This window comes from Gracilinanus agilis, chromosome 4, assembly GCF_016433145.1.
Source record: "Gracilinanus agilis isolate LMUSP501 chromosome 4, AgileGrace, whole genome shotgun sequence".
Taxonomy (NCBI): domain Eukaryota; kingdom Metazoa; phylum Chordata; class Mammalia; order Didelphimorphia; family Didelphidae; genus Gracilinanus; species Gracilinanus agilis.
In genome coordinates this window covers 289,524,272-289,541,936 of record NC_058133.1, presented here as the reverse complement: position 1 = coordinate 289,541,936, position 17,665 = coordinate 289,524,272, and the positions used below count along the sequence as shown (strand labels likewise).

The 17,665-nt window shown below is 36.9% G+C and overlaps 1 protein-coding gene across 2 annotated transcripts in view; it reads right to left on the bottom strand.

The window, feature by feature from the left end:
• Positions 1-3,306: 3,306 nt before the first annotated feature.
• FBXO9 (F-box protein 9) overlaps positions 3,307-17,665 on the bottom strand; it is a 31,315-nt gene continuing 16,956 nt past the window's right edge. The window contains exons 6-14 of one of the 2 annotated variants that reach the window (XR_006506134.1): positions 15,605-15,735; positions 14,571-14,685; positions 13,108-13,226; positions 12,775-12,865; positions 11,790-11,885; positions 11,560-11,653; positions 5,612-5,763; positions 4,807-4,902; positions 3,781-3,858 (exon numbers count right to left, since the gene is read on the bottom strand). Coding sequence is in view for 1 of the 2 variants with exons in the window: in XM_044675853.1 (XP_044531788.1) it covers positions 3,750-3,858; positions 5,612-5,763; positions 11,560-11,653; positions 11,790-11,885; positions 12,775-12,865; positions 13,108-13,226; positions 14,571-14,685; positions 15,605-15,735 (907 nt within the window). In the remaining variant the exon portion in view is untranslated. Of the gene's footprint in view, positions 3,859-4,806; positions 4,903-5,611; positions 5,764-11,559; positions 11,654-11,789; positions 11,886-12,774; positions 12,866-13,107; positions 13,227-14,570; positions 14,686-15,604; positions 15,736-17,665 lie in introns of both variants that reach the window. The other variant, XM_044675853.1, reaches the window with a different exon arrangement.

Below are 17,665 nucleotides of genomic sequence, written 5' to 3'. Positions count from 1 at the left end.
GGGGATTGTTTCAGAGCTCAAGGAAGATATTTGCATGAACTGATGCAAATGAATTGAGAACCAGAATGGTTTATAAATAACAACACAATTGTAAAGATAAACAACTCAAAAGACTTAGGAACTTCAATGAACCCAATGAGCAACCAATGACAATTCCGGAGAATTCATGATGAAACATGTTAGCTACTTCCAGAGAATGAAGTGATGGACTCAGAGGGCAGATTGAGGCATTTCTTTTACTATGGTTTATGTGGAAATTTGCTTTGCTTGACTATACATATTTGTAATGAGTTTTGTTTTTCTTGCTTTCACAATGATAGACATGGGGGGGACATAGGAGGAAGTGAATTCAGGACTGAAAATAAAATTGAATTAAAACAAAACTTTACCTTTTTTAACCTCAAGGCAACTGAAAATGAGCAAAAAAAAAAATATTACTTCGTTGTTTCAAAGGCCAACTTTTTATTTATGAACTTTGTATCCACTGGCAAAGTCTATTAACAGTTTACTTATTGTCAATTCTCAATTTTCCAAGCTGGTGGAGGGAGGAATAGCAGGTTAGATAATATATTTGACTTGGTATAGTGGGTTTACATTTGAGTATATCAGATGCTTACATAGCAGACCTTTCAGGTTAAACTAATATACTCATGAATATCTGGCCCATTTAATCCATCCTACCATCCTCCAGAACCCATTCTAGTTATTTATCCTCTATGCATGAAGATGGCATCACTTTAAAAAAAATATATTTTTTTAAACCCATACTTTCCATCTTAGCATCAATACTAAGTATCAGTTCCAAGGCAGAAGAGTGGTAAGGGCTAAGCAGTGGGGATTAAGTGACTTGCCCAGGGTCACACAGCTGGGAAGGGTCTGAGGCCAGCTTTGAACCCTGGACGTCCTGTCTCTAGGCTTAGCTCTCCATCCACTGAGACATCCAGCTGTCCCCAGCATCACTTCTTAAGTCTGATAAAAAGTATCCAGGGCAGCTAGGTGGCATAGAGGATCGAGTGCTAGCCCTGGAGTCAGAAAGATTCATCTTCCTGAGTTCAAATCTGGTCTCAAACACTTCCCAGTTGGGTGGCTCCAGGCCAGTCACTTAACCTTGTTTGCCTCAGTTCCTTATCTGTAAAATGAGCTGGAGAAGAAAATGGCCAATCACTCAACTTTGCTAAGGAAACCCCGAATGGGATCACAAAGAGTTAGAAATAACGGAATGATAAAAATCCCATTTTGGGGCAGCTAGGTGACACAGAGGTAGGCTTAGAGTCCAGAGGACCTGGGTTCAAATCTGGCCTCAGACACTTCCTAGTTATGTGGCCCTCATGCAAGTCACAATCCTATTTGCCTAGCCCTTGCCCTTCTATCTTAAAAGTTACTAAGACAGAAAGTAAGGGTTAAAAAAAGCAAACTGATACCAAGCACCCAAACCAGTCTTAATTGTATTCTCTCTCCAAGCCTGCGACATTTGAGATGCTTCTGTTCCTATGAGGAGAGAGCTGTACCTGAAGCCCAAGCATGGGTTCAAGTCCTTGCTCTGATAGTAATGTATCCCAGTCTAAGACCAAATTTCAGAGAATGAGCTGATCTTTACTGATGGAGGGAATTTCTCCTTACCTGGGAGTTCTCTAAACCAATGAAGTCACAGTTCCAGGTCTTACCTCTACGATCCTGACAATGAAATGGGTTCATGTGAAAGGTTTCTCATGTAGGCATACAAACAAAAGCTGTTCATCTCATTCACAAAAAAAGTTGTCATAGATCTCATTTTTCCCTTCCAGCTCTAAATGATTTATAACTAGAAGGGGCTTCATGTCTTGTTTAGGCTGATGGGAACTTGACTTGGGCTGCATTGTTAATGAAGATTTTTTTTTTAAAGAGATGAGCACACTGGCATTACCTGTTTCCTCCCAAAAAGATTTGAGCAAGGCAACAATGTGTTAAATATAATCATATATTTAGAGCTAGGATCTTAAAGACCATTTAGATGAATATCATTTTGTTGTTGTTTTTCAGTCACATTCAACGTTTTTTACTTTGGGGTTTCTTGGCAGATACTAGAATGGTTTGCCATTTCCTTCTCCAGCTCATTTTACAGATAAGGAAACAGAGATAAACAGGATAAGTGACTTGCCCAGGGTCACATAACTAATGGCTGAGGCCAAATTTGAATTTAGGAAGACAAATCTGCCTAACACCAGGTTCAGCATTCTAACTACTGTACCACCTAGCTATCCCCAACACCCTTTTACAGATGAGGAAACTGAGGCAGAGGTTAAGTGCCTTGCCCCAGGTAATCCAGGTAAGGAACAGAATTGGGCATGAAATATGGCTCCTCTGACTTCTAATCCAGGGCCCTTCCCACCACACTATTCTAACACTGGAACCAAAATATGGGGACAAGAAAGTCCCTAAACTTCAGGAAAATGCAGAAGTGTTCATGTACATGTGAAGCAGCACAAACTAATGGAAAGAAGGTAGGCCCTAGAACAGGGGTCGGCAACGTATGGCTCTTGAGCCATATCTGGCTCTTTTGAGGGCCAAATATGGCTCTTTCTGCAGGAGCCATTAAGTCCAATTTTTTTCAGGTGTTGTTACAGGAGTGCGCACTGTGAGCACTGTATGGCTCTCACGAAATTATATTTTAAAAAATGTGGCGTTTATGGCTCTCACAGCCAAAAAGGTTGCTGACCCCTGCTCTAGAAGGGTTTACTAGATCAAATGAACATTTATCAGGTGCTTAGCACAGTGCCTGGCACACAGGAGGTGCTTCATAAGTGCTCATTTCCTTTCTACGTCACCTCCCCCTGCTGCCCCCCAACAAGCCTTACTCCAGTTTTAGTTTGGTCACTCACTGGGAACATGTTACTTCACCTCTCTGGCCCCAGATCCTCATCTCTAAAGATCAAGGGACTGGGATGACATAATCTCCATTCTATGATTCTAATTCTAGCCTGCTCTGTGCTTTCTCTTCTGGAGGATGAGCTCTCTAGTCTCACAGCTGCCTTCATAGCAAGGATGAGGCTACCAGGAGGTTTTGCTCTTTTGAGTTATTCTTCCAGGAGAAATAATGGGACCTCCCTGAGCCATCCACACTCTCTCACCAAGTCCCTGGAATCATCATGTTTCTATGAGATGAGGTGCCAAGGGCAGGGCATAGTGTGTTTATACTTCTATGAAAGAAATAAGTCTAAGGCTCCTTTGGTTATTCCGTACTTTGGAGTATTTATACTTTAAATATAATGATATTTTAAAAAGGCAAACCAGGCACATTTTCTTGAAAGAAACATTTATTTAGTCTCTTCCGTTTCAAACAAATGTAGAACAAGGTTTTGTTTTTTGCATTTTAAGCCTTCAGAAAACATATAACTATACGTTGCACATACAGCAAAATTCTTTTTCAGTAGAGTCCATTCCTGACTCATGTAAATATTATAGTCATCAGGCAGATGAAGATTTGATTTCAAGATAATTGCTTAGAGACCTGCTTGAAAAATGACATGATTAAAACAGATCATATTGTTTCTGACAACATAAATGCTTAAGACAACTCATAATCTTAATTTTAAAACAAAACACTTTCCCAAATAAACTATCCCAAAATAAAAATATCAGTTTATACTTTTCTCAAAAAACCCCAACAATTTAAAATAAGTTCCAAATATATACATATTCATAACTTAAGTGCTCTTTTGCTCTACACTTTAGACCCATGCAAGAGTTATAAGAGGAAAGATGTAAAATTCTTAAAGAGGTTTTTCTGAGAAAGCAGTAAAACTCTTCACTCTGGCAAAGAACAAGGGGGTATACATCTTGTCGATTTCAAAAGCTGTAACTGCAGTCTCACCAGTTGATCTAGAAAGAGAATGTCAAAATATTAATTTCTAATTTATTTAAATTTTCTTAAAATGCTTTTAAATTTCTTAGGGCACAAAGGAATTAGTCATCCAGAATTTGTATGATCAACAGCGTACCATAAGAGCAAGGTAAGAGCAAGGAAAGTTCGAGGCCCAGTCTCTTTTCTTTTAGAGACAGATGAGGAAAGAAGAACAAAAGTTAAGTGATTGACCAGCATTACAACAGAAGCAGCCAAGATAACACAAAAGTCTTATTTCTGGGACACGGCTCTTTTCTCCCTGTAGGACTGATTGCTTTTTACATTAGTGGAAACCAAATAAGAGCTACTTGCCACCTGCTTTGTACAATTGCTGAGTGTGGTTCTTCTCCACTGCTTGAGTCCCTGTAGCAGGATATAGTATGAAATAGTAGAACTGCCTTTTGGATTATCTACTGCTTTGAACTATGTATGTCCCCATTTGAGGCCAGGGTTGCAGAGGAATAAAAATGGTCTCTCATGTCTGTAGGAACTTCCCAATGGGTAAAGAAAATGTTGTTTATATATATCTGAAAATGACATGAATTTTAAATAATCCTCTTAAGCCCCCCTAAACTATGCTTGTAGAACTGTGAATAAAGAATAGCTCAAGACCTTCTATCTCTCAAAATGTAGAATTTAGCAAGAAAGGTTATATCTTTTTGGAATTTGAAAGCCTGCATTCTCTCAAACCTAACTACAAAGAATTTGATTTTCTTTACAAACATTTTCTCTTCTCTAACTTAAAAAGAAAAATTGACTTTTCTGTCACACAATAACAGCACTTAACATGTTAAGACTATTTTTTCACTAAATGTTTCATACAAGTAGATCCTATCTTCCCCCAATAAGCCCCTTGAGGAGGCAGAGACTATTTTATGTCTCGTATCTCTTATTAGCTAGTATGTAGCACAGTAATGGGTACATACTTCAAAAGATCCGTAGTTTCACTGGTGTGGGGTACTCCTTCCCTGGTTGAAGATCACCACCCCTCGCATGCCTTAGTAGATGGTCTTCATGAAATGCTGTGGCCAAAAAAAATAATAAATTATCACCTGGTGGCCAACCTTCTGGTGATGAGTTTCTCTGAACTTAGCTTGGCTGATTCTCAGATGGCAGACATAGTCTGTCAATAGTCTGGTACTCAAAGCCCTTCCATTTTAGGAGGGAGTAACAGAGCTTAGGCTTCGTTAGCATAACATTTGAGAACCCAGGATCAGTTCCAGACTATGAGGACAAAATGGTGCAGGATTTGAGAGGTGGGATAAGGACAATGTAGGTACTTAAAAAATATTTGCCAGATGACTTACTAATGAAAGGAAACTGGGGCATGCATAGTTCAGAAAAGTGGATAACCCAAAAATCATTTATATCTGGTTTGAGAATGCCCTATTTGATGTTCTGAGAAGAACAATGTTCCTAATTAAGTTTTGCTTCATATAACAGTAAATTCATTTCTATTCCCTAAACAATAAACTAAATAGCAGTGGGAGAAAAGGAACCAAAATTTAAAAGATTCAGGGGAGAAAAGGAGAAATAGCCTAGTATTAAAATTTTTTTTCTTGTATAATTTAAATAAATACTCAACACACAGAAAATCAGTGTTATCATTCTATCCTGCAAGGAATCTCTGTTATTATGTACCATGAAGAATCCAAAACCTAATAGCCTGGGGAAGAGATAAAACCCTTATTAATTACTTTTCTTTACTACCCCCTCAAGATATTTGCTTACTTGTAAGTTATGTGGCAGGAATGATGTATCCAAACAAGCTTGTTGAATCTCTGATGGCCACTGGAACAAAGCTGGAGACCAACATGAAAACTTTGATCTGTTTCTTGCACAGGGACTCGACGAAAATACCTATATTTGTAGTCAATTGGTTTCTATAAAGAAAAATTAAACAAGAACTAAGAACCTCTTCTACTCCAATGATTATTTCTATAAATGTTTTAAGTCAAAATGACAAAAATAACATTGCTACTATCCTATATTTCTATGGTTTTACCTTCCAAAGCACTTTCTTAATTAACATTTCATTTAATCGTCACAAAATTTTTATGAAATACACAGGTTATGTAGAAGTTGCTGTTTTTAGTTGAAAAAAACTGAGGCTCAGGAAAGGAAAATTGGAGCTAGCTGAATGACAATAAGAACCTAGGCCCCAGGCCCCTGATATGAAGTGGTCTTCTACCATACTCTGCAGCCTCTATTACCCAGGTTTTCTGAATTCAGTCCAGTGCTGGATTTAGAAATACTTGGATCACTATTTGACAAAAACTGTTGGGAAAATTGGAAAATAGTATGGGAGAGATTAGGTTTAGATCAAAATCTCGCACCCTATACCAAGATAAATTCAGAATGGGTGAATGACCAGAATATAGAAAGGAAACTATAAGCAAATTAGGTGAACATAGAAGAGTATACATGTCAAATCTATGGGAAAGGAAAGATTTTAAGACCAAGCAAGAGCTAGGAAATATTACAAAATGGAAAATAAATAATTTTGACTACATTAAATTAAAAAGGTTTTGTACAAACAAAACCAATGCATCAAAATTAGAAGGGAAGTAAATTAGGAAAAAATTTTTATAACAAAAAACTCTGAAAAAGGTCTAATAAGGAACTAAATCAATTGTACAAAAAAGGAAGCCATTCCTCATTTGATAAGTAGGCAAGGGACACGAATAGGCAATTTTCAGATAAAGAAATCAAAACTATCAATAAGCACATGAAAAAGTGTTCTAAATCTCTTATAATTAGAGAAATGCAAATCAAAACAACTATGAGGTACCACCTCACACCTAGCAGATTGGCTAAAATGACAGCAAAGAAAAGTAACAAACATTGGAGGGGATGTGGTAAAATTGGGACATTAATGCATTGCTGGTAGAGTTGTGAATTGATCCAATCATTCTGGATGGCAATTTGGAACTATGCCCAAAGGGCTATAAAAGAATGCCTGCCCTTTGATCCAGCCATACCACTGCTGGGTTTATACCCCAAAGAGGTAATAAGGGAAAAAACTTGTACAAAAATATTCATAGGGCAGCTGGGTAGCTCAGTGGAGTGAGAGTCAGGCCTAGAGACAGGAGGTCCTAGGTTCAAACCCGGCCTCAGCCACTTCCCAGCAGTGTGACCCTGGGCAAGTCACTTGACTCCCATTGCCCACCCTTACCACTCTTCCACCTATGGGACAATACACCGAAGTACAAGGGTTACAAATATATATATATTTTCATAGCAACCCTCTTTGTGGTGGCAAAAAAATTGGAAAATTAGGGGATGCCCTTCGATTGGGGAATGGCTGAACAAATTGTGGTATCTGCTGGTGTTGGAATACTATTCTGCTCAAAGGAATAATAAACTGGAGGAATTCCATGTGAACTGAAAAGACCTCCAGGAATTGATGCAGAGTGAAAGGAGCAGAGCTAGAACAACATTGTACACAGAGACTGATACACTGTGGCACAATCGAATGTAATGGACTTCTGTACTAGCAGCAAAGCAATGATCCAAGACATTTCTGAGGGAACTATGAGAAAGAAGGCTATCCATACATGGGAGTAGAAACACAGAAGAAAAACAACTGCTTGATCACATGGGTTGATGGGGATGTGATTGGGGATGTAGACTCTAAACGATCACCCTAGTGCAAATATTAATAATATGGAAATAGTTCTTGATCAATGACACATGTAAAACCCAGTGGAATTGCTTGTTGGCTACGGGAGGGAGGGAGGCAGGAGGGGAGGGAAAGAATATGAATCATGTAACCATGAAAAAATACTCTTAATTAATTGGAATTTTTTGAATAAAAAAAGAAAGAAATACTTGGATCTCCCTTCAAGGTGAAAATGTGTAAAGCAAAGGAATAAGAGCAATTTATCTTTTGCAATAATGAGGTACAGGAAAGATTAATGGTGTGGATGTGTAGATGTATGTGTGTATACACACACATATCTAGACATATATACCTTTTTTCCCCATAGTATAACCAACTAAAAAAAATAATACTGCATCAAATGGGTCTTTAAAGCATTAAGATGCGAACACTAACATTTCTATTACTTCTTAGGGATAAAAAGATGGTTTTAGGGCAGCTGGGTAGCTCAGTGGAGTGAGAGTCAGGCCTAGAGACAGGAGGTCCTAGGTTCAAACCCGGCCTCAGCCACTTCCCAGCTGTGTGACCCTGGGCAAGTCACTTGACCCCCATTGCCCACCCTTGCCAATCTTTCACCTATGAGACAATACACCGAAGTACAAGGGTTTAAAAAAAAAAATCCTAAAAAAAAAAAAAAGATGGTTTTATATCCCCTTACATAAGAATTCGCACTATTACTAAAAGAACAGACCTCCCCAACAACACTAAGAGTAATACTAAGAGTAAGACCACAGAGAGCCCTGATTTCCGCCATATTTGTAGCAACCTCCCCAAATGTCAGCTGCTCCCTGGAGGTACAGGGAGGTACAGGTACAGCAGCAGCAGCAGATGGTCACAAAATGACAAGTTTCCACAGATCAAATTCTGTCCTATGCATTATGCTGCCTGATACAGGGCTAAATCACACATGCTCAATTGTACTTAGGTACCATAATCATTTAAAGATTGTAAGCAGCTCATTATTTCTATCAGCTCACAAATGACTCCTAGGATAGAGAAGGGGACAGTGCTCAGAAAGTGAGTACTCAGAGAGTTAGTATCAAGATCATTAAAAACACAAGAATGTCGTGATCTGTTTGAATTGTTTTCTTCCTTTCTAAGAGAGGAAAAATAAAAAGATCTTTTTTTTAGCTCATTTTCAGTGAGAAATTATTTTATAGCGGTATCCCTGATGAATCAACCAAGCAATTAGTCAAAAAACATAATATCTACTACGTGCTTGGCATTGTAGGTGCTGGGAATAATAATGAAAAAAATCCAACAGTTTCTGCCTGGAATGAAGATACAATTTAAAAGGGGAAGAGACAGATAGACAGACAAGTAGATAAACAGATTACACACAAAGTAATTAGCAGAGGAAGTACAAGCAGGTGGAGAGGCATCAGGAAAGGCCTATGGATTCCTTCATCCATAGTTCCACTGAGTTTACTCTGTGGTTTTATATTTGTGAATTCATAGATACAGACAGCAGGTGAGTTGAACTTTGAAGGATCCCTGAGATCCTAAGAGCCAGAGCTGAGGAGGGAATGCATTTCAGATATTGCGGGCCAACTTGTATAAAGGTAGGGAGAAAAAAAAGGGAACTTCAGGTATGAGGAACAATAAAGTCAGTTCGACTGCACTGAAGTATCAGGAGAGGGGAGTAATGGACCAATCATAAGGCTGGAAATGTAGGCTGGAGCTAGGGTGTGAAAGGCTTTGTGTAAATAGAATTAGCTCCAGCCCATTAATAGTCAAAATTCTACTCCACCCAGGCCTGCTAATGATGTCACTCTCACTTCCCTTAGTGGGGAGGGGAGACGAGTTACCCACACGTGACAATAAGTAACAAATCAAGAATAAGGGACTGCCCTTTGGGCAGTCCAAATCAATGTAGAAACTGCCATTTGTCCATTTGAATTAGAGGTGGCCCACAGGAAGTGATGAAAGACACTATCTCTTTAAGTAAGTTAGTGAACTTCCTGTGGGGGCAGTTGCATCTCCTGAGACCACAGACAGCTTACACTCTATATTGTCACGTGGGTAAGTTAGGCTGACTTCCTTGGCCTAGCTGGGCCAATTCTAAACTCTGCCTATCTGGCTGTTGGGCCTTGTGGCTTACAGCTTCATTTATTAAGCTTTATAACCTTCTTCTCTCTGTCCAGGCCTTTGGCCTGGACTAGCCTCTCTCCTTTTCTCTTTATTCCTACTTTTACCTACCGATTGTAAATAAACTCTTCAACCCGATGCTGACTTGGGTCTGATTTAATTAAGGAATCAACCTAAATTGTTGGTTCCTGGCGGCCACATATTTTTAATATATATTTATAAATACCTAAATTTTCCATCTTACAGCTTTAAGTGACAAGAGTCTGTACTTGACCCTAGGAGCCTTAGGAGAGCCACAGGAGCTTACTGAGAAAGGGATTAAAGGTTATACTTTGACAAGTGTGTGTGGGAGGGATTGGAGGGTAGGGAGAGCAATTATGTCTAAGATTGATGACTGTGTGAATTGAGAGAAAGAGACAGATGCAAGTGATGTGGAAGTAGAATTACTAAAAAATCTGGCAAATGATTACAAAAGTAGGATGAACAACAGTGAGAGGTCAAAGAAATCTAAGATTGTGGAACTGGAAGGCTGACATTACCCTCAACAGAAAAAGGGAAGATGAAAAAGGAGTGGGCTTGGGGTTAATATGAGTTATGTTTTTGATATGTTGAATTTGAGCCTACAGAACATCCTTTTTGAAATGTCCAAAAGGCAATCAGTCATTCAGAAATGGAGCTCAAAAGAGAGACAAGGGCTGGATATATAGGCCTAAAAGTCATCTGCATGGAGATAAGTGAATCCATGGGACCTGATGAAGGTCATCAAGCGGAAGAGGAAATGGCAAGGAAGAGAGCTTTGACACACTCCTAATTAGGAGGTATAATATGAAAGGTGATACATCAAAGAAGATTGAGGAATGGTCAGACAGGTAGGAGGAGAACCAAGAGTAATTTCATGAAAGCACAGATAAGAATATCTAGGAAGAGGATAATTGACAAGTATCTACAGGGAAGACAAGAAGGATTCTGAATCTGAGGATTCTGAAAAGATTATCAGATTTATCGATTAAAAAATGTTTGGTACCTTTAGAAAGGGCCATTTCAAATGAGTGATGAGAGTAGGAATAAAGAGGCTGATAACTAGGTGAGAGATGAAGAAGTAAGACAACAAATAAGGACAGTCTTTGCACCATCCCCACCCCCCAACTGTGACTGAAAGGGAGAAGAAATTTAGGAGAGGATAATAAGGTCAAATTTTTTTTTAAATGTTTTTTGAGACTGACTCTCTCTCTTTCCCCTAAGCCAGAAGTGTATTGACCACTCATAGGCACAGTTCCAGTGCTGACAGATATGGAATCTTTAATCTGCTGTTTTTATCATCTGGGACAGTTTCTCCATCAGTAGGCAGTCTGGTAGTCCTCTGCTTCCAAGGGCCCAGCACATTAACACTGGACTAAGTGTAGACATCCAAATGGCTTTTGCTCTAAAACTACCAAACTCATAGTAAACCTTGAAAATTACTAGAATTTGGAAAATATTCCAATTGTCTTCAAACATAAGTTATGAGGAATTCATATTTTTAAAATTGCATGGTTCCTGACATTAATAAAACAGTAATTTCTTGTGGCTTTTAAAAGGACAGAACTAATGAATACTGAATTAAAGAAAGGAAAAAATGATCAATTCTTCAAGTGACTGACAAAACAGCAAGTATTTGTTATGCACTGACTCTGTGCCAGGTACTAGACTGATAAGAAATAGCCCTTGCTCTCAAGAAGTTGTTCCATTAGGGGGAAGCATGCATACATTTAACACAGCATAGTCAGCACAAGCATATAGTCAGTACAAGGTAACTGGCATGGGGAGGAGTGGGGGGAGACTTTAGGTCCAAGGCAATACTAGCAGTGGAGCTCTGCAGGGAGCTCAGAGCATCACTTTGGTGGCTGTGAATGAAGAATGGACTGGGAAAGGACAACACCTGCACACTTACTTCTTCTTTTTTCTTAGTTATCACAGCAAATACTTTGGTTTGATTGTCAGTGTCCTGGGACAAGCGATAATGACCAAGTAGGATTGCATCAGTTCTAAAATAAGAGAAAAGCCCATTTGTTAGTTTTTAGATGTACGTAACCCATAAGAGAAGGGAGACCAATGAATGATGGACTCTAACAAATAACACTAACACATAGATTGGATGAAAAGGACTCAACAAATAAAAACCTGCTATTCTTAGTTCGTAAACGAGGAACAATGGACTGTGGCTCCTCAGGGGTCGTCAGCACCATGACTTGGCCATCAGGGAAGAATCTCATATATCTGTTTGAGAAAAAAAAGAAAAGAGAACCTCAAATTACCAGTGACACAAATTTACAAAGTACAAATTCTGGAAAAGCTAAACAAACTAATTCTCTATGTTAAGATTTTGGGTTGTTAAGGAGAGGGTAAAGTGTCATGGTTGAGGTAGCAATGGTGTCTTTCATAAAAATATGCATTATTCTATCTGAAGAACTCAAACATTTTAAAACATACTAATCTGTAGGTTACTTAGGCTGTGTCTATAAAACTTTTATCTCACAGTCTAAATACAACTGGTTGAATAGGACAAAATAAGGATGGCTGACAGCCCTAGGATCTGACTGTAAAAAATTGAAGTTCTTTTTAAGAAGAAACTTAAATTGTGAGCTTTACTCATTGAAAAAACATTAATTGTAAAAAAGATATATTATTTTTGAAAGGTAAATCACTAATCCATGTTAAGCAGCCCTACTAATCAACCTAAGAATAGGTATTTCCATACTAAAAAAGGTTCCCTGCTGACTCACATTTCAAGGATAAGACAATGATGAAGAACGACAAGATATTTGAACAGGTAAACAAGTGCAATAGAGAGAAAAGAGATTCTGGTATGTTTGTATCATGTAATGAAACAGGTGAACAAGGAGAACTGTAAATGTTCAAAATATCTCTTCTGACATAACTAGAGAAACTGAAACACTACTTCTACCGTGTTTAGAGTGGAATCTACGTGAATACTAATAATAAAGGCATCAGGGACATTTTGAGTATGAATGCCACTGTGTCTGAACAAATAATTAAAGAGAAAGAAAGATCCACACCAATTTACATTGGACAAGTACAATTTTCCTATTTGAATCGTACTTGGATAAATATAATTTTTCACTCACTCAGTTTACTACAGTTGTACCTGTAATATTCCACTTGGTGCCAAGCCCGATAGAAACCATCAAGTGACTGTTCACCTTGACGTATATATGTTGTTTTGCTGATATAAACGCCTATGGAAAGGGAATAGATTCTTAAAAGCAAGGTCACAAAAATTAAAAATACTTTAAAAACCACAATTGTGTGTAAGATGAGAAATCTGCATGTCCCTCTAGCCCCATTTTTGTCCTCTAAACATTTTCTACTAAATATGCTCTGATTGTTACAATTCCATTTCAGCAAATAAAAATACATGGTATTTAATAAAGTTCATGCTATTTTTCCATACTTCCTGACTTCTAAAAACTTAACTTACCATCAAACCGAACACGGGGCCGTTCTAAAAACATCTCTCTCCAGGAGGTGTAAGGAACAAGTTTAATACAACTTCTGCCCCAAACTTTCAAGCAGGCTAAACGCCAGATTTCAGGGTCCCTAGGTAATTAGAGCACATGTCCAACTTCATTATACTGAATGGAATAAGTCCCACTACTTGGAGACATAGAGAAATATATCAGTTATAGTAGTGCAAAGGGATTAAATAAGTCTTTACCTAACTTTAAATTTATTGCCTTTTGACTGAAATGACAAATCACAGCCACAGGGATCAATAACTAGCAGTATTAATTTTTGAAACTCTTTTTAGAGTTTTACTTTGCTATTATTTTTCTCTTAAGAACTATGCTTTAACTGTTTTTACATGGGATGCTTTACATAATACATAAAAATCTATGTTTTTATGCTTTTAACTGAGATAATACATAAAAACCTCTGTTTTAATAAAAATTTCTACTTTCCAATTCCATCCCTACAATACTGTTCTCTCATTATGAGAAAAAAATTAAAAGGAATATAAAAGGGCTAAGGTCTTTAAAGATGAAGAGGTCACATAGTAAGTGCTTAATATTGGTCAAGTCATGCCAAAGAAATCCACTGAAATAGAATTATTTAAAATCCAATGGTAAAGTAAAGAAACTGATACAAATTTTAAAACAGATTAAAAAAAACTCAAGATTTTAGAGCTCAAAACAAACAATTTATATATAGGTAGTACAGATTAACTTTAACATTTACTCCTGAAATTTTTCTTCCAATCTCTGGTGACAAAACATCCAAATGTTTGCTTGACACAAGTAGATAGCAAAATTTTTAAACCACACAAGTTAAATAAATCCCACCCCTCCACACACATTTAGGGGTTTGCTCTGATCTAAATGTAAATCATTACTTCTTAGAGGTTTATTAAGTTAATAGAAAGGTGGAGATAGAGAAAGAAATGAAGTTTCTTTGCAAAGTGCGCAATGTGATGAAAAATAATGACAAGAAGTAAGATTTCTCAAAAACATTTCTTTCCCAAATTATATTCTGGTTGGCAAGCAAACTACCCACTGAAAGTAGTACATTATTCTACATGAAAAAAAAAGAAATTACCTTTATCTTAGTGAATAATTAGGTTATAAATATACCACAAAAAAGTGTACGATAGCTTTACTCAGAACACTGTTACATGGAGTTCATAGGATTTAGAAGTAGAAAAGGCTTCTGACATCTTTTAGTCCAATTCCATTTTATAGATGAGGAAAATGAAGCCTAGACTTGCTCAAAATCATAGATTCAGTAGTCAAATCCAGGTTTTCCCATGCCAAATCCAGTGTTCTTTCAATTCAACTATACTGTGGATTTTGAGTATTCTACTTTTTCAAACTGCATAATTAATGATGGCTGTAGCCTTCCCTCAACTATATGTCATCTGACTCCTTTGTTTCAAAAAGGTAATACCTGGCACAAATATAGAATCCTCTGCACACCAGAGACAACTGTTCTAAGGACCGGAGATCCAAATCACTAGAAACCACCCATCGGAAAATATACATTAGGACTTCCATTGGCAAAACTAGAAAAAGAAAAATAATCATTAGAATTATCATCATGTTAAAAAAAAGTTTTTTTTCCTACATACCATTATGACTACCTAAAACCAATGATATCAGTGGTTTCTATTTAACTAAAAATAAATTATATTCTCTTTATAAAGCAAATTGGTTATATTTGACTTCACTTAATTAACATTTATGAGGAAGCTGCTTCTAGCTACCCCCATCTACTTTAAGGAAGAAATAACTTTTTCCTTAAAGTTTAGAACTAAAATAAGGTCACAATAAAGAAACAGATATCTCCATATTTTACCAAAAAGCCTTTCCTTTCCTATACATCTTATAATCCTTGATAGCATGGCAGATACAGGGAGTTTCCTAAATAGAAGAATAAGTACTACAGACCCTCTCTCATGTCTAACCTATATTGCTTTTGTTAGCAACAAAAACAATAGTCCCATTAAATCTTTTGTACTTGACTGAAATTTTCCAATTGTCTTCTGGGCTAGTAAACTACCAAGGCAAATACTTAACATACTTGCTTCAAAGAAAATCTTTTTAATCATTTAAAAAAGTAAAGTATTTTTCATCATTCACACTATTCCCAAATTCCTATACATTCCTGCTAGTTTGATAGGTCCTTGAATTTTTCCTAAGTCTCTTAGCTCCATTACAATATATGGTCCTGACTCAAATACTTAATTTTACCTTCTCCCTAAAAAAGCAAAAAAAAAAAAAACCAATACATTCTGTCAGAATTTAAAAATTTTAAATTTCAAAAAATATATTAAGCAATTAAATTTCTTCTTATGTTATGGGTCAAAACCACTTCTATATAGCTAACAAAATATTTGAAGATCTGATAAGCTTAATGCACTTATAATGTATGTTAAGTAAAAAATATTTCTTATCAAGTTATAGCAACCCAAGATTCCATACCTGAAATGTGAGTCTGAGTGGTGTCAAGCTCAGGCTGACAAAGTTTGAGCAAGGATTCCTGAAAAGTGAGTTGCTGCTGGAAGTAGGACAATAAATCAGCCATTTTGCTATCATCATCATTATCCTCAATGCTGGAGATAGGAGGGGAAGGAAAGGAGAGAAACAAACAAATGGGAGTACATACTTTGAATTTCAATTGAAATTGAAAATTGCCCTTTCTGAGCTCTCCCAAGATAAAAAAGGTAACAAAGGGATAGTTTTCTCCTTTATAAAAGTCCTCAAAAGGAAATATAAAATCTAATAGAACAAATGGAATACACAGATAGCAGCTCACCTTCTAAGAGTTTCCTAACAAATATGCCCTAATATATAGTCCACCTTCATTATATGAAGAGAGTCAATTGGAAAATTTAAGCAGGGCCTCTAAGTCACCTACTAGTACAAATAATCTTGTGGGTCAGAGTTCTGGGAAAGAGAGATTAATTTTCAACATTCTGTCCTTCTTTCCCTAATGTAGTAATGTTATTAAAAAAAAAAAAAAAAGACAACCAAAGGTTCAGGAGAAATTAAGAATCAGAGAACCAAGAAGGGTTTTTAATACTAGAGGGTAAGTTAAGTTTAGGAATTCATTTCCTTAACTACAAAATTAAGATAACAAAAATTGCACTACCAGTCTTAAAGGATTGTTGTAATGAAAACACCTTATGAACTTTAAGTGCTATATAAATATGAAATATAATTATTAAGCAAATGTGTGCTATTTTCTGAAAAATTTTATAAGAAAAAGCAAAAACCTTACTTAACTCATTAAGAAGAGAGAAATTCTCAAATACTTTTAATAGTTTTTTTAACTATAGTTTTTATAGTTTTATAGTTTATTTTAAAGAGAAAATGGAGGAAAAGACAATTTCTCTATTATACTTAACATATTACTTTTCAACAAGTAATTTGATACAAATATCCCTAGATAAGATTAAAAAATAAAAAGCTACTGTAGGAGAGCTAACCCTATTCACATTTGAGATAGGTTGTGAGTGTATTTGACATCAGAGATGTCAAATTCACTGGGGTACCAGACTAAAATATAATTAGAAAATGTTTAACAAAATAAATAAAAATATAATGTAAATTGTGGTCTTCTAAATCACCATGTGGCCCCCAGAGTTTCTATTTGAGCTTGACAACACTGCTGTTCACAATACTGTTAAAAGGTATAAGGATGATATTAGAAAATAAGTATTGTTGGGAGCAGCTGGGTAGCTCAGTGGATTGAGAGCCAGGCCTAGAGACAGGAGGTCCTAGGTTCAAATCCAGCCTCAGATACTTCCCATCTGTGTGACCCTGGGCAAGTCACTGGACCCCTATTGCCCACCCTTACCACTCTTCCACCAAGGAGCCAATACACAGAAATTAAGGGTTTAAAAAAAAAGTATTATTTTATTAGTTTAGAGATAAGAAGTAGAGAAGTTGGCTTGAGAATGGAGTTTCAAACAGAGCTGATACAGTGTCAGTTTCCAGTCTAATGGTTTTTCTCTGACAGTTGGCAGTCACACACAGGGACTCTCTCTCAGCACTGGAGGAGGTAACATCTTTGTGTCTGTCTGTCTCTCTCTCTAACACCTGAAGGAGCTTAATGTTTTCTTTTTCCAACTTTGGAAACACTATTAACACTCTGTTGTGTTTTTATAGATTGATTTAACTCTGAGAAGACCAAAGAAAATCCTAGTCTTTGGTTTGAACTCTGAGTCTGCTAAGGCTCAGTGTCCTAACTTGATTCTTGTTGAGACTCAACCAGCTAGCCTTTGTTATTTTTATAACTTAGAGGGCAAGTTAAAAATTATAAGGATAGGGGGCAGCTGGGTAGCTCAGTGGATTGAGAGCCAGGCCTAGAGACAGGAGGTCCTAGGTTCAAATCCGACCTCAGACACTTCCCAGCTGTGTGACCCTGGGCAAGTCACTTGATCCCCATTGCCTATCCTTGCCAATCTTCCACCTACAAGTCAATACACAGAAGTTAAGGGTTTAAAATTAAAAAAAAAATTATAAGGATAATAGTGATAG